Below are 27,500 nucleotides of genomic sequence, written 5' to 3'. Positions count from 1 at the left end.
CTGGCCTTACTACAGTCAACTCATGACCTGAAGTCAGCTTGTGTGGTACCTGGCCTTACTACAGACTTGTGACTTGCGTAGCCTACCATCCAGACCATGACGTATGAGAAGGCGGCTATCCAGAGGGTGGCGCCTAGGAAGGTAAGCAGGAAGTACTTCTCCCACTGTGGTTGGCTGCAGTCCGGGACGCTGACGTAGAGAAGGAAGTGGATTGGCCACGAGAACAGGCACTTTAATCTGCCCAGAGTACTTCCTGTACGAGACACACATCAAAAAGCTCAATGAGATTCAAAGGAGTTAAGGCTAATTCCTGCCGAGTGGCTTGGGAACCTGATATGATAGTAAATATGAGTGGCTTGGGAACCTGATATGATAGTAAATATGAGTGGCTTGGGAACACTGATATGATAGTAAATATGAGTGGCTTGGGAACCTGATATGATAGTAAATATGCATGTTTATTTGTACAACACATTTTAAAAACGTGTTGTACTAGCAGCAACGGTAAAATAAATCCAAGGTAGAGATAAAGAATAATAATAGCATAAACGATTCATCAGAGAAAAACCGAGTGTGATAGAAGAGAGATTTAAGAAGAGATTTGAAAGAGGACGCTGAGTCTGGCATGGCGAAAGCCCCGTTGCGGTCACCTTTAGTGATGAGTAGGCGTGGACCAATTATGGCTTGCGCCAAGTGTGCACGTTCACAGGGGCCCTGAGACAATGGGGCAGTGCACAGGGGCCCCTGAGACAATGGGGCAGTGCACAGGGGCCCCTGAGACAATGGGGCCGTGCACAGGGGTTCCTGAGACAATGGGGCCGTGCACAGGGGCCCCTGAGACAATGGGGCAGTGCACAGGGGCCCCTGAGACAATGGGGCCGTGCACAGGGGCCCCTGAGACAATGGGGCAGTGCACAGGGGTCCCTGAGACAATGGGGCAGTGCACAGGGGCCCCTGAGACAATGGGGCCGTGCACAGAGGTCCCTGAGACAATGGGGCAGTGCACAGGGGCCCCTGAGACAATGGGGCCGTGCACAGGGGCCCCTGAGACAATGGGGCAGTGCACAGGGGCCCTGAGACAATGGGGCAGTGCACAGGGGCCCCTGAGACAATGGGGCAGTGCACAGGGGCCCCTGAGACAATGGGGCAGTGCACAGGGGCCCCTGAGACAATGGGGCAGTGCACAGGGGCCCTGAGACAATGGGGCAGTGCACAGGGGCCCTGAGACAATGGGGCAGTGCACAGGGGCCCCTGAGACAATGGGGCAGTGCACAGGGGTCCCTGAGACAATGGGGCAGTGCACAGGGGCCCCTGAGACAATGGGGCCGTGCACAGAGGTCCCTGAGACAATGGGGCAGTGCACAGGGGTCCCTGAGACAATTGGGCCGTGCACAGGGGTCCCTGAGACAATGGGGCCGTGCACAGGGGCCCTGAGACAATGGGGCAGTGCACAGGGGCCCCTGAGACAATGGGGCAGTGCACAGGGGCCCCTGAGACAATGGGGCCGTGCACAGGGGCCCCTGAGACAATGGGGCAGTGCACAGGGGCCCCTGAGATAATGGGGCCGTGCACAGGGGTCCCTGAGACAATGGGGCCGTGCACAGGGGTCCCTGAGACAATGGGGCAGTGCACAGGGGCCCCTGAGACAATGGGGCCGTGCACAGGGGCCCTGAGACAATGGGGCAGTGCACAGGGGCCCCTGAGACAATGGGGCAGTGCAAAGGGGCCCTTGAGACAATGGGGCAGTGCACAGGGGCCCCTGAGACAATGGGGCAGTGCACAGGGGCCCCTGAGACAATGGGGCCGTGCACAGGGGCCCCTGAGACAATGGGGCAGTGCACAGGGGCCCCTGAGACAATGGGGCCGTGCACAGGGGCCCCTGAGACAATGGGGCATTGCACAGGGGTCCCTGAGACAATGGGGCCGTGCACAGGGGTCCCTGAGACAATAGGGCAGTGCACAGGGGTCCCTGAGACAATGGGGCCGTGCACAGGGGTCCCTGAGACAATGAGGCAGTGCAGAGGGGTCCCTGAGACAATGGGGCCGTGCACAGGGGCCCCTGAGACAATGGGGCCGTGCACAGGGGCCCTGAGACCCTTGGATTCAGAATGTCCTCAAAGTCACGCTTTTCCAACAAGCTCTGAACTGAGCAGATTGGACTTTCCGTTCCAAAGATAATGGCCAAAATGTCTTGAAAACGGACACTTTAGCCGGCTTGGAAGGTTGCAGGACAGTGACAAACTAGATACCAGAGTAAATAAAAGTTAACTTTGAGTTGCATCCATTACATCCACTTCAATCCCTTTCTGTCTTACTGTTATGTTGCTATAGGCAGTTGAAGAACCTGTGCCGAACCGTAAAATAAGAAAGAAAAAAGGGAGAAAAAAACCAAACAGGTTTGTGCTATTTGGAACCCTGCTGGGGGATCTCAGGTAGCGGACTGGCTCATACGGGATTAAAAGACCACAGATATAAGTCGGGTCGAGCCTCACCGTCCAGGCATTCAAAAACAAACAGAAAATCTTAAAATCAATTCCAAAACTCCCAGGTCCCACCAACCAGTGAACTGACTGCATGGTGTAATGTGTTCGACAGGCCCAGCTGGCAGCAGCGGTTTGCATCGTTGCAGTCTTTGAATATGTTTGCTTGCTGACTTGGGGACCACCACTGGTCCTTGAGGCGGTTCCAGGGGGTCCCCCAGCTAAATGATGGAGAGTTGGTAACCAAATGGACCCTTATTGATGTTTTAACTCTCTTGAGAGCGTTTCATTTTACACTCTCAAGAGTTAAAATATTGTTAACCATCTGCATTACTAAATTTACAAGAAGTCTGCACAATTGAAGTGTAGAGTAAGAATTGTTATTTTGATCAACGTTTGCCTGTTATCTCTCCTAGCGGTACCAACATCAATACAACATGGAATTGTGTTGTAACCAAACGTCAACAAAATATTCAATGTTTTGGTTCCGAGAGACTAAATCTCATCAGATGTCCGTACTGTACGTGGCTCAAATGCAGATTACATAATGGGCCTCGATATGGAAAGGGTTGAAAAACCTCTGTATTATAGCCATGCACTCTATTCAGGTATCAGCCTAATACCTAAATAAACCTCTGTATTATAGCCATGCACTCTATTCAGGTATCAGCCTAATACCTAACCTAACCTCTGTATTATAGCCATGCACTCTATTCAGGTATCAGCCTAATACCTAACCTAACCTCTGTATTATAGCCATGCACTCTATTCAGGTATCAGCCTAATACCTAACCTAACCTCTGTATTATAGCCATGCACTCTATTCAGGTATCAGCCTAATACCTAACCTAACCTCTGTATTATAGCCATGCACTCTATTCAGGTATCAGCCTAATACCTAACCTAACCTCTGTATTATAGCCATGCACTCTATTCAGGTATCAGCCTAATACCTAAATAAACCTCTGTATTATAGCCATGCACTCTATTCAGGTATCAGCCTAATACCTAAATAAACCTCTGTATTATAGCCATGCACTCTATTCAGGTATCAGCCTAATACCTAAATAAAGTGCATCAGGGACGTGCACACATACACATCAAAGGGGGCTTCAGCCCCTGCCCTTTTACCCGTCTGTAAAACAACTGCACTTTCCAGACCCTGAATGCAGCATTTACCGGGGTGAAAGAAATGCACATGCCCCTCCTCTCCTTTCCATGCCATACCGGAAGGCAGCATTCAGTCTCCTGAACTTGAACGTAGCATTTTGCGTTGAACAAAATGTGTTTTTAGAAATCCATGTCGTTACACCGCATGATCCGCATCTCTAGCCTGGTTTCCAGCCCATAGACCCCGCCCACTCGACTGAGCACACTGGTTGGCTCTCAGAGTCTGACCATCAGGCTACCGCATCTCCACTAGCTAAAGAGTGCTGGGTTGCGCCCCGAAAATAGTTGATCTACAAGCTCTCAACGCGTCGCAGCGAGGATGGAGAGCAAAGCTTTTCATTGTTAATGTGAAGCAGCTGAAAATGAGCAGAGAGAAGCATTAACAATGTTTATTACATGGCTTGGTTGAATGCTTGATTCTGATTGGCCAATCGATTAATTCAGCGGTCTGTTATTTCTGGATGACGACCGCTCCGCTCCGATGATTAGACCGATGCCTAATCAAACCCTCGGTATCCATGTAATAAGCGGGATAATATCTGCCTAGGTGGTCATTGTCGGGATACAATTCACCTTCAGGGAGATTAACCGGTGGTTAATCTCCCAAGAGATTCTCTCCAGAGAGAGAGAGAGATCTAGAGAGAGAGAGAGAGAGAGAGAGAGAGAGAGAGAGAGAGAGAGAGAGAGAGAGATCTAGAGAGAGAGAGAGAGAGAGAGAGAGAGAGAGAGAGAGAGAGAGAGAGAGAGAGAGAGAGAGAGAGAGAGAGAGAGAGAGCAGTACATTACCATGTGGAGAGCTGTTCTGTGTCACCACTTTGCTATGTGCCTCTGTCACTGTGGTCATAGCCATGCTGTGATAGTCCTGTGCCATCCGCTGTACACACGCACGCACACACACACACACGCACGCACGCACGCACGCACGCACACAATCATGCATGCACGCACATACAGTACAAAGTAACAGAGGTTGGTAGTGGTACATAATGACATTCATGCACATGAATAGCATTCACACGCACGTACACACACACACACACGAGCACACGCACACGCACACGCACACAGTACAAGTGAAATAAAAAAACGGGCCGAGAAGCACGGGGAAAGGCAGGGAAGACGAGGCCGAGGAAAGTATACGCGGACGGACCCGGTTAAAAAGAAAAAAAGAAAAACGAACGAGTCCCACTGATCGCCACCACAGCCCCCGATGCCGCGTTTGGCCCCCGGCGGCCAGGGGGGGGGGGGGGGGGGGGGGGGGAATTCAGTCTAACTCAGGGGGGTCCGACCTCAAAGGGCCACGGCCTCCCGAGACAAAATATATACTGAATGTAATTGGCCGCCAACCCCCATCTGAAAATATGTTGTAGCAAAGATTTTAAGTTAAAAATGTTCGCTGTGAAAGAATATATGTTCAAAAAATGTGTTTGCATGTGTTTCATTTTTTCAAAAATAGCAGATCTACAAGCTCGTAGCGCGGCACTTGGTGCCACGCTATGAGCTTGTAGATCTGCTATTTTTCAACAGCTATAAGTATAACATAATGCTTAAAACACCAAAAGGGGTTCCCGTCCTGAATGGGACAATGTACTGTAACACACTGCGTATATATTCCTCATACACGCACCTGGTGTATGATTAGACGGCTGGCCATGCACAGGCGTGTCTTTGGACTGAAGTGATTGGTTATCATCAGCCTTAGCCCCGCCTCTGGAAAGCTGCACCGATGGAGAGGCGGGCCACTGTCAATCATCCCGTCTGCAGACACACTTGAACCAGTGTAGGCTTGGCTGGCCGTCCCTATAACCGCACGCACGCACGCGCACACACACACACGCACGCACGCACACACGCAGACGCACGCACGCACGCACGCACGCACACACACACAGGTTAAGACAACTAATGGAGTTGCAGGGACATTCTGAGTTTCTCTAAGGTTGAGGACAACCCTATAGTTCCTAATCTTGGTCTCCCATCAGAGTTTCTGCTATACTGTTAGTGTTATATTTGGTCAAATTATTAAGTATTTTTCATACTGTTGTGATTACTTGTGGCAGCGGTGGCCGAACGGATAGCGGCGCGGTCTAGATACCGGAAGGTTCCCAGTTCGAATCAGCCGTCCGACACGTTAAAATTACCACCGCTGAAATGCCCTTGAACAAGGCATCAACCACTACGATGAAATGTGTTCTATGAGCAGGGCCTGGCTGGAAACAAGTTCTTGAGCTTAGCCCAGATACCCTGGGTAAATATAGATTTCATTTCATTTCATTTCATGTGAACTTGAAATAACTTAAATTGTTTAATTGAAACCGTTACAACAGCATGACTGTGAAAACATTTAGAAGGTCAAGGATGACACCTAAATGCAATGACAACACAACACAACTACTGAGGCGGACCAGGCTCACAGATATTTCTATATAGTGGCCAGAAGAGGGCAGCAGTGCACTATATATATATATATATCATAGGGGATGAAATTGGTGAAAAATGTGGGTATTATTTAGAATATTTATATATGCCAAAAAAATACTAATGGAGCTGAGAACTTCTCCTTTGTTCCACCCATTCCTGGGACATGTGCGATGTCCACACGTGCGTGCGTGCGTGCGTGCGTGCGTGCGTGCGTGCATGCGTGGTAAACCTATACCTTCACTGAGCATTGTGAAGCTATGAGAGTGTACAAATGGAACCTTACAGGTCTGTAACTCTGAGAGTGTACAAATGGAACCTTACAGGTCTGTAACTCTGAGAGTACAAATGGAACCTTACAGGTCTGTAACTCTGAGAGTGTACAAATGGAACCTTACAGGTCTGTAACTCTGAGAGTACAAATGGAACCTTACAGGTCTGTAACTCTGAGAGTGCAAATGGAACCTTACGGTTCCGTAACTCTGAGAGTACAAATGGAAACTTACAGGTCTGTAACTCTGAGAGTACAAATGGAACCTTACAGGTCTGTAACTCTGAGAGTGTACAAATGGAACCTTACAGGCCTGTAACTCTGAGAGTACAAATGGAACCTTACAGGTCTGTAACTCTGAGAGTACAAATGGAACCTTACAGGTCTGTAGCTCTGAGAGTGTACAAATGGAACCTTACACGTCTGTAACTCTGAGAGTACAAATGGAACCTTACGGGTCTTTAACTCTGAGAGTACAAATGGAACCTTACAGGTCTGTAACTCTGAGAGTACACATGGAACCTTACATGTCTGTAACTCTGAGAGTGTACAAATGGAACCTTACAGGTCTGTAACTCTGAGAGTACAAATGGAACCTTACAGGTCTGTAACTCTGAGAGTGTACAAATGGAACCTTACAGGTCTGTAACTCTGAGAGTGTACAAATGGAACCTTACAGGGCTGTAACTCTGAGAGTGTACAAATGGAACCTTACGGGTCTGTAACTCTGAGAGTGTACAAATGGAACCTTACGGGTCTGTAACTCTGAGAGTGTACAAATGGAACCTTACGGGTCTGTAACTCTGAGAGTACAAATGGAACCTTACAGGTCTGTAGCTCTGAGAGTACAAATGGAACCTTACAGGTCTGTAACTCTGAGAGTACACATGGAACCTTACAGGTCTGTAGCTCTGAGAGTACAAATGGAACCTTACAGGTCTGTAACTCTGAGAGTACAAATGGAACCTTACAGGCCTGTAACTCTGAGAGTACAAATGGAACCTTACAGGTCTGTAACTCTGAGAGTACACATGGAACCTTACAGGTCTGTAACTCTGAGAGTACAAATGGAACCTTACGGGTCTGTAACTCTGAGAGTACAAATGGAACCTTACAGGTCTGTAACTCTGAGAGTACAAATGGAACCTTACGGGTCTGTAACTCTGAGAGTACAAATGGAAACTTACAGGTCTGTAACTCTGAGAGTACAAATGGAACCTTACGGGTCTGTAACTCTGAGAGTACAAATGGAAACTTACAGGTCTGTAACTCTGAGAGTACAAATGGAACCTTACAGGTCTGTAGCTCTGAGAGTGTACAAATGGAACCTTACAGGTCTGTAACTCTGAGAGTACAAATGGAACCTTACAGGTCTGTAACTCTGAGAGTACAAATGGAAACTTAAAGGTCTGTAACTCTGAGAGTACAAATGGAAACTTACAGGTCTGTAACTCTGAGAGTACAAATGGAACCTTACGGGTCTGTAACTCTGAGAGTACAAATGGAACCTTACAGGTCTGTAACTCTGAGAGTACAAATGGAACCTTACAGGTCTGTAACTCTGAGAGTGTACAAATGGAACCTTACAGGGCTGTAACTCTGAGAGTACAAATGGAACCTTACGGGTCTGTAACTCTGAGAGTACAAATGGAACCTTACAGGTCTGTAACTCTGAGAGTACAAATGGAACCTTACGGGTCTGTAACTCTGAGAGTACAAATGGAACCTTACAGGTCTGTAACTCTGAGAGTGTACACATGGAACCTTACGGGTCTGTAACTCTGAGAGTGTTCAAATGGAACCTTACAGGTCTGTAACTCTGAGAGTACAAATGGAACCTTACAGGTCTGTAACTCTGAGAGTACAAATGGAACCTTACAGGTCTGTAACTCTGAGAGTGTACAAATGGAACCTTACGGGTCTGTAACTCTGAGAGTACAAATGGAACCTTACAGGTCTGTAGCTCTGAGTACAAATGGAACCTTACAGGTCTGTAACTCTGAGAGTGTACACATGGAAACTTACGGGTCTGTAACTCTGAGAGTGTACACATGGAACCTTACGGGTCTGTAACTCTGAGAGTACAAATGGAACCTTACAGGTCTGTAGCTCTGAGTACAAATGGAACCTTACAGGTTTGTAACTCTGAGAGTACAAATGGAACCTTACAGGCCTGTAACTCTGAGAGTACAAATGGAACCTTACAGGCCTGTAACTCTGAGAGTACAAATGGAACCTTACAGGTCTGTAGCTCTGAGAGTGTACAAATGGAACCTTACAGGTCTGTAACTCTGAGAGTACAAATGGAACCTTACAGGTCTGTAACTCTGAGAGTACAAAATGGAAACTTAAAGGTCTGTAACTCTGAGAGTACAAATGGAAACTTACAGGTCTGTAACTCTGAGAGTACAAATGGAACCTTACGGGTCTGTAACTCTGAGAGTACAAATGGAACCTTACAGGTCTGTAACTCTGAGAGTACAAATGGAACCTTACAGGTCTGTAACTCTGAGAGTGTACAAATGGAACCTTACAGGGCTGTAACTCTGAGAGTACAAATGGAACCTTACAGGCCTGTAACTCTGAGAGTACAAATGGAACCTTACAGGCCTGTAACTCTGAGAGTACAAATGGAACCTTACAGGTCTGTAACTCTGAGAGTACAAATGGAACCTTACAGGTCTGTAACTCTGGTACAAATGGAACCTTACAGGCCTGTAACTCTGAGAGTGTACAAATGGAACCTTACAGGTCTGTAACTCTGAGAGAGTACAAATGGAAACGTACGGGTCTGTAACTCTGAGAGAGTACAAATGGAACCTTACAGGTCTGTAACTCTGAGAGTACAAATGGAACCTTACAGGTCTGTAACTCTGAGAGTACAAATGGAACCTTACAGGTCTGTAACTCTGAGAGTGTACAAATGGAACCTTACAGGTCTGTAACTCTGAGAGTACAAATGGAACCTTACGGGTCTGTAACTCTGAGAGTACAAATGGAACCTTACAGGTCTGTAACTCTGAGAGTGTACACATGGAACCTTACGGGTCTGTAACTCTGAGAGTGTTCAAATGGAACCTTACAGGTCTGTAACTCTGAGAGTACAAATGGAACCTTACAGGTCTGTAACTCTGAGAGTACAAATGGAACCTTACAGGTCTGTAACTCTGAGAGTGTACAAATGGAACCTTACGGGTCTGTAACTCTGAGAGTACAAATGGAACCTTACAGGTCTGTAGCTCTGAGTACAAATGGAACCTTACAGGTCTGTAACTCTGAGAGTGTACACATGGAAACTTACGGGTCTGTAACTCTGAGAGTGTACACATGGAACCTTACGGGTCTGTAACTCTGAGAGTACAAATGGAACCTTACAGGTCTGTAGCTCTGAGTACAAATGGAACCTTACAGGTTTGTAACTCTGAGAGTACAAATGGAACCTTACAGGCCTGTAACTCTGAGAGTACAAATGGAACCTTACAGGCCTGTAACTCTGAGAGTACAAATGGAACCTTACAGGTCTGTAGCTCTGAGAGTGTACAAATGGAACCTTACAGGTCTGTAACTCTGAGAGTACAAATGGAACCTTACAGGTCTGTAACTCTGAGAGTACAAAATGGAAACTTAAAGGTCTGTAACTCTGAGAGTACAAATGGAAACTTACAGGTCTGTAACTCTGAGAGTACAAATGGAACCTTACGGGTCTGTAACTCTGAGAGTACAAATGGAACCTTACAGGTCTGTAACTCTGAGAGTACAAATGGAACCTTACAGGTCTGTAACTCTGAGAGTGTACAAATGGAACCTTACAGGGCTGTAACTCTGAGAGTACAAATGGAACCTTACAGGCCTGTAACTCTGAGAGTACAAATGGAACCTTACAGGCCTGTAACTCTGAGAGTACAAATGGAACCTTACAGGTCTGTAACTCTGAGAGTACAAATGGAACCTTACAGGTCTGTAACTCTGGTACAAATGGAACCTTACAGGCCTGTAACTCTGAGAGTGTACAAATGGAACCTTACAGGTCTGTAACTCTGAGAGAGTACAAATGGAAACGTACGGGTCTGTAACTCTGAGAGAGTACAAATGGAACCTTACAGGTCTGTAACTCTGAGAGTACAAATGGAACCTTACAGGTCTGTAACTCTGAGAGTACAAATGGAACCTTACAGGTCTGTAACTCTGAGAGTGTACAAATGGAACCTTACAGGTCTGTAACTCTGAGAGTACAAATGGAACCTTACAGGTCTGTAACTCTGAAAGTGTACAAATGGAACCTTACACGTCTGTAACTCTGAGAGTGTATACAAATGGAACATTACAGGTCTGTAGCTCTGAGAGTACAAATGGAACCTTACAGGTCTGTAGCTCTGAGAGTACAAATGGAACCTTACAGGTCTGTAACTCTGAGAGTGTACAAATGGAACCTTACAGGTCTGTAACTCTGAGAGTACAAATGGAACCTTACGGGTCTGTAACTCTGAGAGTACAAATGGAACCTTACAGGTCTGTAACTCTGAGAGTACAAATGGAACCTTACAGGTCTGTAACTCTGAGAGTGTATAAATGGAACCTTACAGGGCTGTAACTCTGAGAGTACAAATGGAACCTTACGGGTCTGTAACTCTGAGAGTACAAATGGAACCTTACAGGTCTGTAACTCTGAGAGTACAAATGGAACCTTACGGGTCTGTAACTCTGAGAGTACAAATGGAACCTTACAGGTCTGTAACTCTGAGAGTGTACACATGGAACCTTACGGGTCTGTAACTCTGAGAGTGTTCAAATGGAACCTTACAGGTCTGTAACTCTGAGAGTACAAATGGAACCTTACAGGTCTGTAACTCTGAGAGTACAAATGGAACCTTACAGGTCTGTAACTCTGAGAGTGTACAAATGGAACCTTACGGGTCTGTAACTCTGAGAGTACAAATGGAACCTTACAGGTCTGTAACTCTGAGAGTGTACACATGGAAACTTACGGGTCTGTAACTCTGAGAGTGTACACATGGAACCTTACGGGTCTGTAACTCTGAGAGTACAAATGGAACCTTACAGGTCTGTAGCTCTGAGTACAAATGGAACCTTAAAGGTTTGTAACTCTGAGAGTACAAATGGAACCTTACAGGTCTGTAGCTCTGAGAGTGTACAAATGGAACCTTACAGGTCTGTAACTCTGAGAGTACAAATGGAACCTTACAGGTCTGTAACTCTGAGAGTACAAAATGGAAACTTAAAGGTCTGTAACTCTGAGAGTACAAATGGAAACTTACAGGTCTGTAACTCTGAGAGTACAAATGGAACCTTACGGGTCTGTAACTCTGAGAGTACAAATGGAACCTTACAGGTCTGTAACTCTGAGAGTACAAATGGAACCTTACAGGTCTGTAACTCTGAGAGTGTACAAATGGAACCTTACAGGGCTGTAACTCTGAGAGTACAAATGGAACCTTACAGGCCTGTAACTCTGAGAGTACAAATGGAACCTTACAGGCCTGTAACTCTGAGAGTACAAATGGAACCTTACAGGTCTGTAACTCTGAGAGTACAAATGGAACCTTACAGGTCTGTAACTCTGGTACAAATGGAACCTTACAGGCCTGTAACTCTGAGAGTGTACAAATGGAACCTTACAGGTCTGTAACTCTGAGAGAGTACAAATGGAAACGTACGGGTCTGTAACTCTGAGAGAGTACAAATGGAACCTTACAGGTCTGTGTTATAGAAATTATGAGTTCCCATCATTGGCACTCAGCAGAGGGAGGTGAAGGCATGACACAGCACAAGGAGTATGGCATATGGTCAGCATCGTTCTTTATTCGTTCCAATCATCTCAGTACAGCAGAATCGTAGCATGGTTGCTCATCGTCGTACAGTCAAAAGTGAAGCATCACCCCGTTCCTTTTTCCAAGTTGTCCCTTTCCCTCCCCTTTATTTCCCAACCACACACCCCCCAAATTGACAGTCAGTGACAGGTGTTTTATTCAAATACAACAGGACATGGACAGATAATAACAGGTGGTCATACAACATCTCCGTTTATGGTCGGAGTTAAGCGAGCAGGAAACATCCTATTCCAAGTGATCTAAGATGAGAGCACTATTAGTAAGTGGGCATGGGACCTCCAGCTGTCATTAGTGACAGCTCCTGCCAGGAAGCCATCGTTGCTATTCTGATTGGTGACCAATACCCACGAATAGGTAATAGTAACAGCTGTCGGATTGACAGCTGTTGGTTGGTTGTTTGGGAGAGGAGGTTAAGGTGTAATGGGCAGGAAACAAACTTATTCTAATCTGTTCTATTGCGAGGACAACACACTATGACACCTTAACTGACAGACAGGAAACTACTCTAAATGGGATATTTACACAAATACATGTATGACTCCAGCTTGTCGATAGTAACTTGGAGATGACAGCTGTCAGATTGACAGCTGCATTGGTAGTCTCCTTTTTGCTCTGACAGGACTAGTTACCCCAATGTGTATTTGCTGACATGGTGTTTTACAGTAGGATGGAAAAATGGGATGTATATATCTATTTGGCAATAGTAACACCTTGGCTGCCTGGCTTGGAAACTGATTCAGCTGTCAGGTGACAGCTGTCGGTCAGTCCGAATGCGTATTTGTGATAGTCCATCCTATTTGACTGAATGGAAGACAAGGTACTACTTATATATTTAATAGTTATAATTGACATTCTAAAACTGCCATTACAATCCACCGCTTTATATATGAAAATTGATACCTTATTAATTTACATGGCCCAGGAGATTTTTAGAATGACAAATATTGATGATTAAAACTGTATGGCTAGATTCATGTTTGATGACAGTGGTCAGATAAAGAAGGTTTCGCTATTAAGAAATTTTAAAAATTACTGGACACATCTAGACTCAGAAAACACATCTATAGTTAAATTAGGAGATAGTGAACACATCTAGTTAAATTTAGGAAGATAGGCACATCTAGAATCAAGAAAAAAAACACACATCTAGAAGATCTTGTAGATCTGCTAATTTTCGAAAAGGTAGTTATTCTTTGCTCCGTTTCCAATACTATTTGTTGGTAAAGTGTAATTCCACACTACACGTACCTATAATAGTTTAGTAAGAACAAAATTAACTGAAATGATTAAACTTACAATTAGGGTAGGATTTACATTCAAATGGAAAGAATTAAAATGGATTCTATTAGGATAGAATGTAAACACTTCAACAATAAAATAATTGAATATGGCCACGTTTAGTCCACCTCTCAGGCTGTTTTCACACCCGAAAATAAATAAATAAATAAACTGACCGTGACCAAATCCTGCAGTTTAGGCTCTCTGCTACTTTTAACTCAGTTACCCACAAACACACAAATACCTTTCCTCCCCCCCCCCCATTCTGCTAGCTGGACAGAGAAAGAGAGAGAAAGGAAGCTGTAAATCAGACATTTGTTTTTTCCAATATCGAATTAATTCAAATTAAACTGCTAATGTGAACAAGGTGAGGTTTTCTCTGTCTAAATATTATCTCCATTCGTTCAACATTTTCTGTATTATATTACTTAAGTTAGCGTTCAACTAAAGAATATTTCATATTTATACCAGTGACTTTCTGATAAGGGACGTTCAACCCGAAACTGCTTTATATCATGTATTACTATACTGATAAAGGACGTTCAACCTTGAAGAGAAAGGAACTATTTAACTTTCGTAAGCTCACTAGATTCGATTTTTTGCAGATCTCACCCCGAAAATAAATCCTTTCTCTCTGTTTTCTATACTAAAGGCCTAGTGCTACCTAGTAAATACCAGAATGACAGGAGATAAAATAATATTAGACGTTTAACCTTGTTAAACCATCATAAATGATTGATTTCACACTATTGATTTAACACCTTGAAACACTCACTTTTGAATAATTACTTAGATCCATATTAATTTATTTGCAAAACTATAAATGTATCCCTTTTAACTAACCCACACATAGGCTGTACCAATGACCCCTCCCCCTCTTGCCATTTTGGGCACGGGGTGTTAAATGAGGAGTCCTTTTAGTACAGTATATGTGCGTGGAAATGAATTCCAATATCTTATCATCCTATTTTAGGATTTTCTAACATTGTTGTTCTTGCCTACACTTTTACAAATTTTAGATTGGAGTCTAGTTAGATTAAAATTTAGATTAGATTTTTAGTAGTTTATCAAAACTTTTGTAGTTCACTACTTGCACATGTAAGACTAAATAGATTAAATCACATAGGGTAAATTACAAACTAAAGATCTTAGTTATTCTCAATTGTATTTACCAATTACAAACTAAAGATCTAGTTATTTTCAATTGTATTTACCCTGTCGTAGTTTGTTTTCTTTAGCCAAAATTGATTTGCTGGCCCGTCGTTGCTGTGCGCCGTAATACAGCAGCATGGTTCAGTGGACACCAACGTTTCATATGACCTGTCTGGCCGCAGTAATAGCACAAGTCGTTGACAGGAATGGTGTTGGCTGCGCTGGCTTCATCCTCTCCCATGTGGCGTGCGTGGTCTAGTTGCCGTCTTCTTCTGTCCTTCCTTTCCTGGAGTACAGCATCAACCCTGGCTCGGGTTTGTACTTGTCCTCTCACTGGTCGGCTGTGGTATGGTCCTGGGTTGCCAGGCTGGTTACGCCAGGCTTCCCACGGCGGTGGGTGTTGTCTTGGTCTTGGGGTAGGCTTGCTGATGTGGTCTAGCTGGAAGCCGCTCAGTTGATTGGTCATTTCTTTTCCTCTGTGTTTGGTCATTTGAAAGTCTGGTTCTGGCTGGTCTCTGTTGTGGTTGCGGTCGGCATAATAGTTGTTGTTTGGTAGGGACACATGGAGTTGTGTGAGTTGTGTGTCCCTTCCTTGGTCGTTGTAGTAGCTATCATCTTCATCGTTGACAGGAATGGTTGTTTCGGCGTAGTTGGCTTGGTCCGGGTGGTTGGTTGTGTTGGCGTGTAGTAGTAACGCCGCAGTTTGAAGTTCTTGTTCCAAGAGTGTCACTCGTGACTCTGCCTGGTCGATTAGCTTTTTCTGGTCCTCCAGTTGGAGTCGAAGTATCGCCTCCCTTTGCTGTGCGTCGCTCATTTCTTGTCGAAGTTTCTTTCGGCTCTGCCTTGCCCCCATCTTTAAAATCGTCGGGTTTTTTTTTCCAAGTACTCATCTATGGTGAAGACGAAATATCGGCCCTGCGTCACTGCGTCATTTGTTATAGAAATTATGAGTTCCCATCATTGGCACTCAGCAGAGGGAGGTGAAGGCATGACACAGCACAAGGAGTATGGCATATGGTCAGCATCGTTCTTTATTCGTTCCAATCATCTCAGTACAGCAGAATCGTAGCATGGTTGCTCATCGTCGTACAGTCAAAAGTGAAGCATCACCCCGTTCCTTTTTCCAAGTTGTCCCTTTCCCTCCCCTTTATTTCCCAACCACACACCCCCCAAATTGACAGTCAGTGACAGGTGTTTTATTCAAATACAACAGGACATGGACAGATAATAACAGGTGGTCATACAACATCTCCGTTTATGGTCGGAGTTAAGCGAGCAGGAAACATCCTATTCCAAGTGATCTAAGATGAGAGCACTATTAGTAAGTGGGCATGGGACCTCCAGCTGTCATTAGTGACAGCTCCTGCCAGGAAGCCATCGTTGCTATTCTGATTGGTGACCAATACCCACGAATAGGTAATAGTAACAGCTGTCGGATTGACAGCTGTTGGTTGGTTGTTTGGGAGAGGAGGTTAAGGTGTAATGGGCAGGAAACAAACTTATTCTAATCTGTTCTATTGCGAGGACAACACACTATGACACCTTAACTGACAGACAGGAAACTACTCTAAATGGGATATTTACACAAATACATGTATGACTCCAGCTTGTCGATAGTAACTTGGAGATGACAGCTGTCAGATTGACAGCTGCATTGGTAGTCTCCTTTTTGCTCTGACAGGACTAGTTACCCCAATGTGTATTTGCTGACATGGTGTTTTACAGTAGGATGGAAAAATGGGATGTATATATCTATTTGGCAATAGTAACACCTTGGCTGCCTGGCTTGGAAACTGATTCAGCTGTCAGGTGACAGCTGTCGGTCAGTCCGAATGCGTATTTGTGATAGTCCATCCTATTTGACTGAATGGAAGACAAGGTACTACTTATATATTTAATAGTTATAATTGACATTCTAAAACTGCCATTACATCTGTAACTCTGAGAGTACAAATGGAACCTTACAGGTCTGTAACTCTGAGAGTACAAATGGAACCTTACAGGTCTGTAACTCTGAGAGTGTACAAATGGAACCTTACAGGTCTGTAACTCTGAGAGTACAAATGGAACCTTACAGGTCTGTAACTCTGAAAGTGTACAAATGGAACCTTACACGTCTGTAACTCTGAGAGTGTATACAAATGGAACCTTACAGGTCTGTAGCTCTGAGAGTACAAATGGAACCTTACAGGTCTGTAGCTCTGAGAGTACAAATGGAACCTTACAGGTCTGTAACTCTGAGAGTGTACAAATGGAACCTTACAGGGCTGTAACTCTGAGAGTACAAATGGAACCTTACGGGTCTGTAACTCTGAGAGTACAAATGGAACCTTACAGGTCTGTAACTCTGAGAGTGTACACATGGAACCTTACAGGTCTGTAACTCTGAGAGTGTACAAATGGAACCTTACAGGTCTGTAACTCTGAAAGTACAAATGGAACCTTACAGGTCTGTAACTCTGAGAGTACAAATGGAACCTTACAGGTCTGTAACTCTGAGAGTGTACAAATGGAACCTTACGGGTCTGTAACTCTGAGAGTACAAATGGAACCTTACAGGTCTGTAACTCTGAGAGTGTACACATGTAACCTTACGGGTCTGTAACTCTGAGAGTACACATGTAACCTTACGGGTCTGTAACTCTGAGAGTACAAATGGAACCTTACAGGTCTGTAGCTCTGAGAGTACAAATGGAACCTTACGGGTCTGTAGCTCTGAGAGTACAAATGGAACCTTACAGGTTTGTAACTCTGAGAGTACAAATGGAACCTTACAGGCCTGTAACTCTGAGAGTACAAATGGAACCTTACAGGCCTGTAACTCTGAGAGTACAAATGGAACCTTACAGGTCTGTAACTCTGAGAGTACAAATGGAACCTTACAGGTCTGTAGCTCTGAGAGTACAAATGGAACCTTACAGGTCTGTATCTCTGAGAGTACAAATGGAACCTTACAGGTCTGTAACTCTGAGAGTACAAATGGAACCTTACAGGTCTGTAACTCTGAGAGTACACATGGAACCTTACAGGTCTGTAACTCTGAGAGTACAAATGGAACCTTACAGGTCTGTAACTCTGAGAGAGTACACATGGAACCTTACAGGTCTGTAACTCTGAGAGTACAAATGGAACCTTACAGGTCTGTAACTCTGAGAGTACACATGGAACCTTACAGGTCTGTAACTCTGAGAGTACAAATGGAACCTTACAGGTCTGTAGCTCTGAGAGTACAAATGGAACCTTACAGGTCTGTAACTCTGAGAGTACAAATGGAACCTTACAGGCCTGTATCTCTGAGAGTACAAATGGAACCTTACAGGCCTGTAACTCTGAGAGTACAAATGGAACCTTACAGGTCTGTAACTCTGAGAGTACAAATGGAACCTTACAGGTCTGTAACTCTGAGAGTACAAATGGAACCTTACAGGTCTGTAGCTCTGAGAGTACAAATGGAACCTTACAGGCCTGTAACTCTGAGAGTACAAATGGAACCTTACAGGTCTGTAACTCTGAGAGTACAAATGGAACCTTACAGGTCTGTAGCTCTGAGAGTACAAATGGAACCTTACAGGTCTGTATCTCTGAGAGTACAAATGGAACCTTACAGGTCTGTAACTCTGAGAGTACAAATGGAACCTTACAGGTCTGTAACTCTGAGAGTACAAATGGAACCCTACAGGTCTGTAACTCTGAGAGTACACATGGAACCTTACAGGTCTGTAACTCTGAGAGTACAAATGGAACCTTACAGGTCTGTAACTCTGAGAGAGTACACATGGAACCTTACAGGTCTGTAACTCTGAGAGTACAAATGGAACCTTACAGGTCTGTAACTCTGAGAGTACAAATGGAACCTTACAGGTCTGTCACTCTGAGAGTACAAATGGAACCTTACAGGTCTGTAACTCTGAGAGTGTATAAATGGAACCTTACAGGTCTGTATCTCTGAGAGTGTACAAATGGAACCTTTAAGGTTCTATTTGTACACTCTCAGAGTTACAGGCCTGTAACTCTGAGAGTACAAATGGAACCTTACACGTCTGTAACTCTGAGAGTGTACAAATGGAACCTTACGGGTCTGTAACTCTGAGAGTGTACAAATGGAACCTTACAGGTCTGTAACTCTGAGAGTGTACAAATGGAACCTTACAGGTCTGTAGCTCTGAGAGTACAAATGGAACCTTACAGGTCTGTAACTCTGAGAGTGTACAAATGGAACCTTACAGGTCTGTAACTCTGAGAGTACAAATGGAACCTTACAGGTCTGTAGCTCTGAGAGTGTACAAATGGAACCTTACAGGCCTGTAACTCTGAGAGTACAAATGGAACCTTACAGGTCTGTAACTCTGAGAGTACAAATGGAACCTTACAGGTCTGTAGCTCTGAGAGTACAAATGGAACCTTACAGGTCTGTATCTCTGAGAGTACAAATGGAACCTTACAGGTCTGTAACTCTGAGAGTACAAATGGAACCTTACAGGTCTGTAACTCTGAGAGTACAAATGGAACCCTACAGGTCTGTAACTCTGAGAGTACACATGGAACCTTACAGGTCTGTAACTCTGAGAGTACAAATGGAACCTTACAGGTCTGTAACTCTGAGAGAGTACACATGGAAACTTACAGGTCTGTAACTCTGAGAGTACAAATGGAACCTTACAGGTCTGTAACTCTGAGAGTACACATGGAACCTTACAGGTCTGTAACTCTGAGAGTACAAATGGAACCTTACAGGCCTGTAACTCTGAGAGTACAAATGGAACCTTACGGGTCTGTAGCTCTGAGAGTACAAATGGAACCTTACAGGTCTGTAACTCTGAGAGTGTACAAATGGAACCTTACAGGTCTGTAACTCTGAGAGTGTACACATTGAACCTTACAGGTCTGTAACTCTGAGAGTGTACACATGGAACCTTACAGGTCTGTAACTCTGAGAGTGTACACATGGAACCTTACAGGTCTGTAACTCTGAGAGTGTACACATGGAACCTTACAGGTCTGTAACTCTGAGAGTGTACAAATGGAACCAAATGGACCCCGTTACGAGTGACTTACCTATAGTTTGTTTGAGTGTTGTTTTTGGCAGCAAATTTCTATTTTAGTTTTTGTCTTAGTCGACTGAAATGTATTTTCAGTGCGACGCGTTGTGAGCTTGTAGATCGGCTATTGTAAGTCTTAGTCATCGTAGCTTAGTTTTCATGCAGTTTCCATTTAGTTTTCGTCAGTGAAAAAATCACACCTGTGTGAACTGAGTGACCGTAGCAACCATGCTCATTTTTTGAGCACAGACAGACAGACAGACAGACAGACAGACAGACAGACATGTAAACTAACAAAGCCAGTCGTAGGAGTGGTTTACACCACTCAAAAAGGTAGTCGACGAACATTTTTTCGTCATAGTTTTAGTCGACGAAATCAACACTGGTTTGAACCACTGAGGGACTTACCTGGCGGTAGGAGGGGTTTGCTGGGGTCATCGCCGTGGTAACCATTGTCTCCATAGCAACCGTCGTTGCCCTCGACCAGAGGGCTGAAGGAGGCGTGGCCGTTTTCTGTCACCGTCTGCTTCCTCCATCCGCCTGATAGGTGGCGCTGTAGGCTGCTGTTAAACCTGACGCGCACGCGCGCACGCACGCACACACACACACACACACACACGCACGCACGCACACACGCACACACACAATGTTGGTAAAGCAACACACAAATGCATGCATGCACACAAGCACGCAATATTGGCACCATCATTTTAGAATCTAGGTTCCGTGCTTTCCAATCTAGTGATGCAACAACAGTTAATACAATTAATTGATAGAATCACTTAGTTATATAACATTATTTGAATGAAATTGATATAATCAATATTAGGGGAATTCTCCCAAAACAGGGTAAATGTGGTTATCATAATTGTTTTTGTATTGAATTGTTAAACTGTGATAATTATCAAAACATTTATTTTTTTTGGCTTTCGCCTTTATTTTATATATATATTGTTATAGAGGGACAGACAGTAGGCTGACAGGAAATGGGGAGAGAGATGGGTGGGGGGACATGCAGTGAGGGCAGTCGGGATCGGGAGTCGAACCCGCGGCACACTGCCAGACTGGATTACCAGCCAAGGTGCCTGGACCACTGAGCCATGGCCCAGGCCCAGTCTACATTTTCTAAAAGGAAATGTGCACGTATTGAATTGGCTCTGAGCAGAAGCAAAGGGGGATATCAAAAGGAGAAGCATGCATGGTCGCTGTAATCCTATGGGAGCTACTGTCCCTCTGCCCACCTGGGGAGAGCTCCGAACTGAGCTTATGCTTACGACAAGACACATACTTATGAAGAACTCACAGTATGAGAAATGTACACGTTGTATTGCACTGCTGTATTCCTTCTTAATTAGTCAGCTCACTGACTGGGGTGTCCTTGACTATCTTTATGTTCTCCCCCACATTTGGAGACTCTCTCTCCTCTTACACATGTATAAATGTCACCTATAGAACTTTATTCAAGCTTTTAGAAAAAATAAATGTCTGGCTTCTTTGAGAACCGTGGGATTCTACACAACTTTTCTGAAATGTTTCATACTTTTGGGACCATTTTAGTGGAGACCCTCAAGTATTGTATTTTCTGTGACCATGCAGACCATGACATACGTATAGATGAGCTATTTTCCCCAAGAATATACAGATCATGGGGTTAGCCATGTGGAGCACCATATTTGGGCGTCAGACGTCACAGCGGTGTCGTGTCGTGTCGTGTCGTGTCGTGTCGTGCGTGCGTGCGTGCGTGCGTGCGTGCGTGCGTGCGTGCGTGCGTGCGTGCGTGCGTGCGTGCGTGCGTGCCTCACTTCATAATTAGGATGTATCCAGCATACATCAGGACCAGCAGCAGACTTTCCCACCTGGATGAGAGAAAAAAAAACATACATTCTTGGTGTTAGTGCCGCGTCTCCTGGCATCCTGCGGCAGCCTGTCCTACTTGGGTCCCCTGCATGCAGGGAGGGCCTTTGAAGCCAGCCTGTCCTACTTGGGTCCCCTGCATGCAGGGAGGGCCTTTGAAGCCAGCCTGTCCTACTTGGGTCCCCTGCATGCAGCCAGCCTGTCCTACTTGGGTCCCCTGCATGCAGCCTGCCTGTCCTACTTGGGTCCCCTGCATGCAGCCAGCCTGTCCTACTTGGGTCCCCTGCATGCAGCCTGTCCTACTTGGGTCCCCTGCATGCAGCCTGTCCTACTTGGGTCCCCTGCATGCAGCCTGTCCTACTTGGGTCCCCTGCATGCAGCCTGTCCTACTTGGGTCCCCTGCATGCAGCGAGGGCCTTTGAAGGCAGCCTGTCCTACTTGGGTCCCCTGAGGGACCCTTGAAGCCAGCCTGTCCTACTTGGGTCCCCTGAGGGACCCTTGAAGCCAGCCTGTCCTACTTGGGTCCCCTGAGGGACCCTTGAAGCCAGCCTGTCCTACTTGGGTCCCCTGAGGGACCCTTGAAGCCAGCCTGTCCTACTTGGGTCCCCTGAGGGACCCTTGAAGCCAGCCAGGTATACTGTGGTCTACTACGGATGGATAGCAACACACTCATCACGACTCAGGGGATGGATGACCAGGCATTCTTTTCCATTGCCTTCGGTATCCAAGCTCTGCACAGGATACCGAAGCTCTGCACAGGATACCGAAGGCAACGGGATACCGAAGCTCTGCACGGGATACCGAAGCTCTGCACGGGAGATACCGAAGGCAACGGGGGAAATGCCCGGTGTCGACGATTTGTTTATTACATAGCCATCGTTTTGTGCCTGAGTTGTACCTGTGGTTGTGTGACTGTTGGTGGTGGTGGTGGTGGTGGTGGTGACACACACACACCGGAAATAGCGTCTCTTGTTGTGAGCTCGTCCTATCTGATATTTCCGATGGTGTGTGTGTGTGTGTGTGTGTGTGTGTGTGTGTGTGTGACGCCCGCGGCGCGCACACCTAAGGCATATGACTCAGGCTTTATTTGTTCACAAAGACAATGAGGAGATGGCATTTGATTTGAAGGGGCTCATTGAGAAGTCTCTCTCTCTCTCTCTCTCTCTCTCTCTCTCTCTCTCCTCTCTCTCTCTCTCTCTCTCTCTCTCTCTCTCTCTCTCTCTCTCTCTCTCTCTCTCTCTCTCTCTCTCTCTCTCTCTCTCTCTCTCCTCTCTCTCTCTCTCTCTCTCTCTCTCTCTCTCTCTCTCTCTCTCTCTCTCTCTCTCTCTCTCTCTCTCTCTCTCTCTCTCTCTCTCTCTCCAACCATTTACTTCCACATACTTTGAGTTAGAAACTCTGTATGAACTTTACTATTTTTCCTGTGGATGTATTCACATTCTTTCATACTTTTTGAATCTTTTTCTTTTCTTTCTTTTTTACATTCTTTGTGATGGGAGTCTATGGGAAGACAGCAACAGGAGGTCTAAGAACGGCATAGCTACTATGTGTGTATATGTCAGACTGCGTGTGGCCAGTCAGTCAGCCAGTCAGTCAGTGACGTATCTATGACGCACGACACCTCAATCTGACAACCTTTCACAATCACACTTCCATGATATGATCTTCTCCAACATTACGTCTACTATATAACTCTACTTTACAGGATATGTGATTCCAGAATTCAGTTCAAAACACAACCATGGATGGAAGTACCACTCCAAAACTAATGACACACACACATATTCCACGCACGCACGCATGTGCACACACACACACACACGCACACACACACAAGTTACTCACCACTCAACCTGTCCATCGTATATAATCTGAAAGCAACAAGGAATAAATTCAATTATTGAACATTATTATTCCCAATAGGCTGATATTCTATAGAATAGCATGATGAGTGAGTGACACTCACAAGTAGGATCACACATTAATATTATTATGCAATTCAATCGTTCAATTACTATAATATCAGTGCTACAGTATATAAATCTCATTTATTTTACACCATAATATATTCTAACCACATTCAACATGAGCTTGTAGATGTACTTAATTCACTCTAAGTACAGTGAGACCACTCTTTTTTAGAACCTGATTTCACCTCCAAACTACACGTGTTGTGATACAGTATATAGACAGTTGTATGTCTATGCTTCTCTATGATTTTGTGCAGCACATGTATAACCCCAAAGGTAAATGAAGTGGATTGGATTAGATCAGTTAAGTATACACTGTTACACTCACAGCAATGAGAGCCAGCACTGACAGCGTGTAGCAGAGGGAGTCACGGAACACGGAATACTTTGTCAGAGGGACAACCTGGAGACATGAAGACAGACACACAGAGACACAGAGATTAAACTGAGGGACAACCTGGACACATGAAGACAGACACAGAGATTGAACTGAGGGACAACCTGGACACATGAAGACAGACACAGAGATTAAACTGAGGGACAACCTGGACACATGAAGACAGACACAGAGATTGAACTGAGGGACAACCTGGACACATGAAGACAGACACAGAGATTAACTGAGGGACAACCTGGACACATGAAGACAGACACAGAGATTTAAACTGAGGGACAACCTGGACACATGAAGACAGACACAGAGATTGAACTGAGGGACAACCTGGACACATGAAGACAGACACAGAGATTAAACTGAGGGACAACCTGGACACATGAAGACAGACACAGAGATTGAACTGAGGGACAACCTGGACACATGAAGACAGACACAGAGATTAAACTGAGGGACAACCTGGACACATGAAGACAGACACAGAGATTAAACTGAGGGACAACCTGGACACATGAAGACAGACACAGAGATTGAACTGAGGGACAACCTGGACACATGAAGACAGACACAGAGATTAAACTGAGGGACAACCTGGAGACATGAAGACAGACACAGAGATTAAACTGAGGGACAACCTGGACACATGAAGACAGACACAGAGATTAAACTGAGGGACAACCTGGACACATGAAGACAGACACAGAGATTGAACTGAGGGACAACCTGGAGACATGAAGACAGACACAGAGATTAAACTGAGGGACAAACTGGAGACATGAAGACAGACACAGAGATTGAACTGAGGGACAACCTGGACACATGAAGACAGACACAGAGATTAAACTGAGGGACAACCTGGACACATGAAGACAGACACAGAGATTGAACTGAGGGACAACCTGGACACATGAAGACAGACACAGAGATTAAACTGAGGGACACCTGGACACATGAAGACAGACACAGAGATTAAACTGAGGGACAACCTGGACACATGAAGACAGACACAGAGATTGAACTGAGGGACAACCTGGAGACATGAAGACAGACACAGAGATTAAACTGAGGGACAACCTGGACACATGAAGACAGACACAGAGATTGAACTGAGGGACAACCTGGACACATGAAGACAGACACAGAGATTGAACTGAGGGACAACCTGGAGACATGAAGACAGACACAGAGATTGAACTGAGGGACAACCTGGAGACATGAAGACAGACACAGAGATTGAACTGAGGGACAACCTGGACACATGAAGACAGACACAGAGATTGAACTGAGGGACAACCTGGACACATGAAGACAGACACAGAGATTAAACTGAGGGACAACCTGGACACATGAAGACAGACACAGAGATTGAACTGAGGGACAACCTGGACACATGAAGACAGACACAGAGATTGAACTGAGGGACAACCTGGACACATGAAGACAGACACAGAGATTGAACTGAGGGACAACCTGGAGACATGAAGACAGACACAGAGATTGAACTGAGGGACAACCTGGACACATGAAGACAGACACAGAGATTGAACTGAGGGACAACCTGGACACATGAAGACAGACACAGAGATTGAACTGAGGGACAACATGGATACATGAAGACACACAGAGACACAGAGATTGAACTGAGGGACAACATGGATACATGAAGACAGACACAGAGATTAGACTGAGGGACAACCTGGACACATGAAGACATACAGAGACACAGAGATTAAATTGAGGGACAACCTGGACACATGAAGACAGACACAGAGATTAAATTGAGGGACATTCTGTTATACTTTAGCTATTGAAAAATAGCAGATCTACAAGCTCATAGCTCATAGCGAGTGGCGCGCTACGAACTTGTAGGTCTGCTATTTTTGAAAAATCGTAAAAATGCGGCACGTTTTCTTTTTTTTCTCGATGTCAGGCCTAAATGGGTTAAATGGCTTGTTTAGTCGGCCGCTTCCATGTTTTTCAAGGAAGTTGTGCGTGTGCGTGTCGACTGAACTGACGTCAGTTGGAAAATGTAATTCCAAATTCGACCAGGGGAGGCGTCGGGGATTTGAACACATATGGACACATCCACACCTTAACATGAACATATACAATACACACTTTTTTCGATAGACCATTTCCATTCCGTAATAGTAGCTATATGGAATGGAAAATAAATTAAAACTCTTTTTCTTTTGTCTTCTTAAAATTGCTAAATACAATGCAGTATACTTAGTATTGATTAAATTGATTATTTCCATTTCAAAACGATTCAATATACCGATTATTTCCATTGCAAAACGATACGATGCAAAGTCAAATTGGTCATTTGGTTTCATTTTACGCTCTCTAGAGTTAAATATCTATTATTTGGTTATAGCAACTCTCCGTCATTTAGCTGGGGACCACCTAGGACCCCCTCAAGTCCCTCTGGTGGTCCCCGGACCACTGGTTGAAATCCACTGTTCTAGAGGATAAAGGAAACAGCCTAGTGTCAGGATTAAGATCAGGATCAGCGACATGATGTCATAATACACCCGACAGCGTTTAACAAGTGCAAAGAAGCACAGAGGAGCTCTGTAATCCACCGGTGTGTGACAGACAGGTGAATTAACCGGAGATCAAGTCAACCTGCATGGTGTGCTGTCTGACATGCAGGTCCACTAGGACAGTGTTTCACAAAGACTTTTTCTTGTCTTACTACCAAAAAAAAAGCAAGCCAAAAAGAAGGTACAAATGCAAACAAAAGTAGGCCTACAAAAGTACCACATTTTTTTCAGAAAACTGTTAGGATTTAGAAGACATTTATTTTAGAAGACATTTTTTTTTAGAATCGGCCTCAGGTCTAAATGGGGTAAGATGTTAACACACAGTGTGATACACATTCCACACACACTATGCGCACGCACGCACGCACGCACGCACGCACGCACGCACGCACGCACGCACGCACGCACGCACGCACGCAGACTCACCTGGCCAGCGAACAGACCACACACTCCAATGATGCAGAGGATGTTGAAGACGGCTGATCCCACAATGGTTCCGACTCCAACATCACCACGAGTTATAAACACACCTAAAAGCATGCGCACGCACACGCACGCACGCATGCATGCGCACACACGCACCCGCACACACACACACACACACACAGCCTCCATCAAAACCCACCTTTTCAGACTCGCTTTCCCCGACTGCGTGATAAAACATATTTTCCCCTTAAGCATAGGCTAATTATGGGGGGGGGGGGGGGACTAATATACACTTCCCCTGGTTGAGTACCTGTGAGTAGGGCTGGGGCGCTATGGATCATTTGACTTATCGCGGTAATAAATCACTGTTTACAGACAGTAAATATACACATATACAGTGGTGTCATGCTCGTAGAACGCAGTACCACACCGTGGTGGCAGTAATTTTTTGACGTGCACGCTAGAACGCGTCCCCCGGCCTAGATTCAAGAGAAGACGCACCAACCTCGCGTCACCAGACTTTCCAAGACGCACTAGGCACCAAGTACCCAGTGGTCTTGAATTACCCCCAGAATTATATGTATTAGGCCGCCGACCCCCATCTGAAAATATGTTGTACAAGGAACCCCCCAACCAGAAGCAAAGATTTGAGTTCT

The 27,500-nt window shown here is 45.1% G+C and overlaps 1 protein-coding gene across 1 annotated transcript in view; it reads right to left on the bottom strand.

Moving 5' to 3' along the window:
- LOC306942689 (sodium/potassium/calcium exchanger 4-like) overlaps positions 1-27,500 on the bottom strand; it is a gene marked incomplete at both ends in the record, with an annotated part of 48,088 nt that overhangs the window by 13,623 nt on the left and 6,965 nt on the right. Inside the window, 7 exons of the mRNA XM_079528698.1 lie at positions 87-253; positions 702-834; positions 5,278-5,408; positions 20,066-20,197; positions 20,899-20,926; positions 23,807-23,881; positions 26,845-26,948. Coding sequence (XP_079384824.1) covers positions 87-253; positions 702-834; positions 5,278-5,408; positions 20,066-20,197; positions 20,899-20,926; positions 23,807-23,881; positions 26,845-26,948 — 770 coding nt within the window. The remainder of the gene's footprint in view (positions 1-86; positions 254-701; positions 835-5,277; positions 5,409-20,065; positions 20,198-20,898; positions 20,927-23,806; positions 23,882-26,844; positions 26,949-27,500) is intronic.

This window comes from Electrona antarctica (assembly GCF_951216825.1).
Source record: "Electrona antarctica genome assembly, chromosome: 18".
NCBI lineage: Eukaryota > Metazoa > Chordata > Actinopteri > Myctophiformes > Myctophidae > Electrona > Electrona antarctica.
Note: the sequence above shows the minus strand (reverse complement) of the source record. Positions and strands in the feature narration are given on the sequence as shown.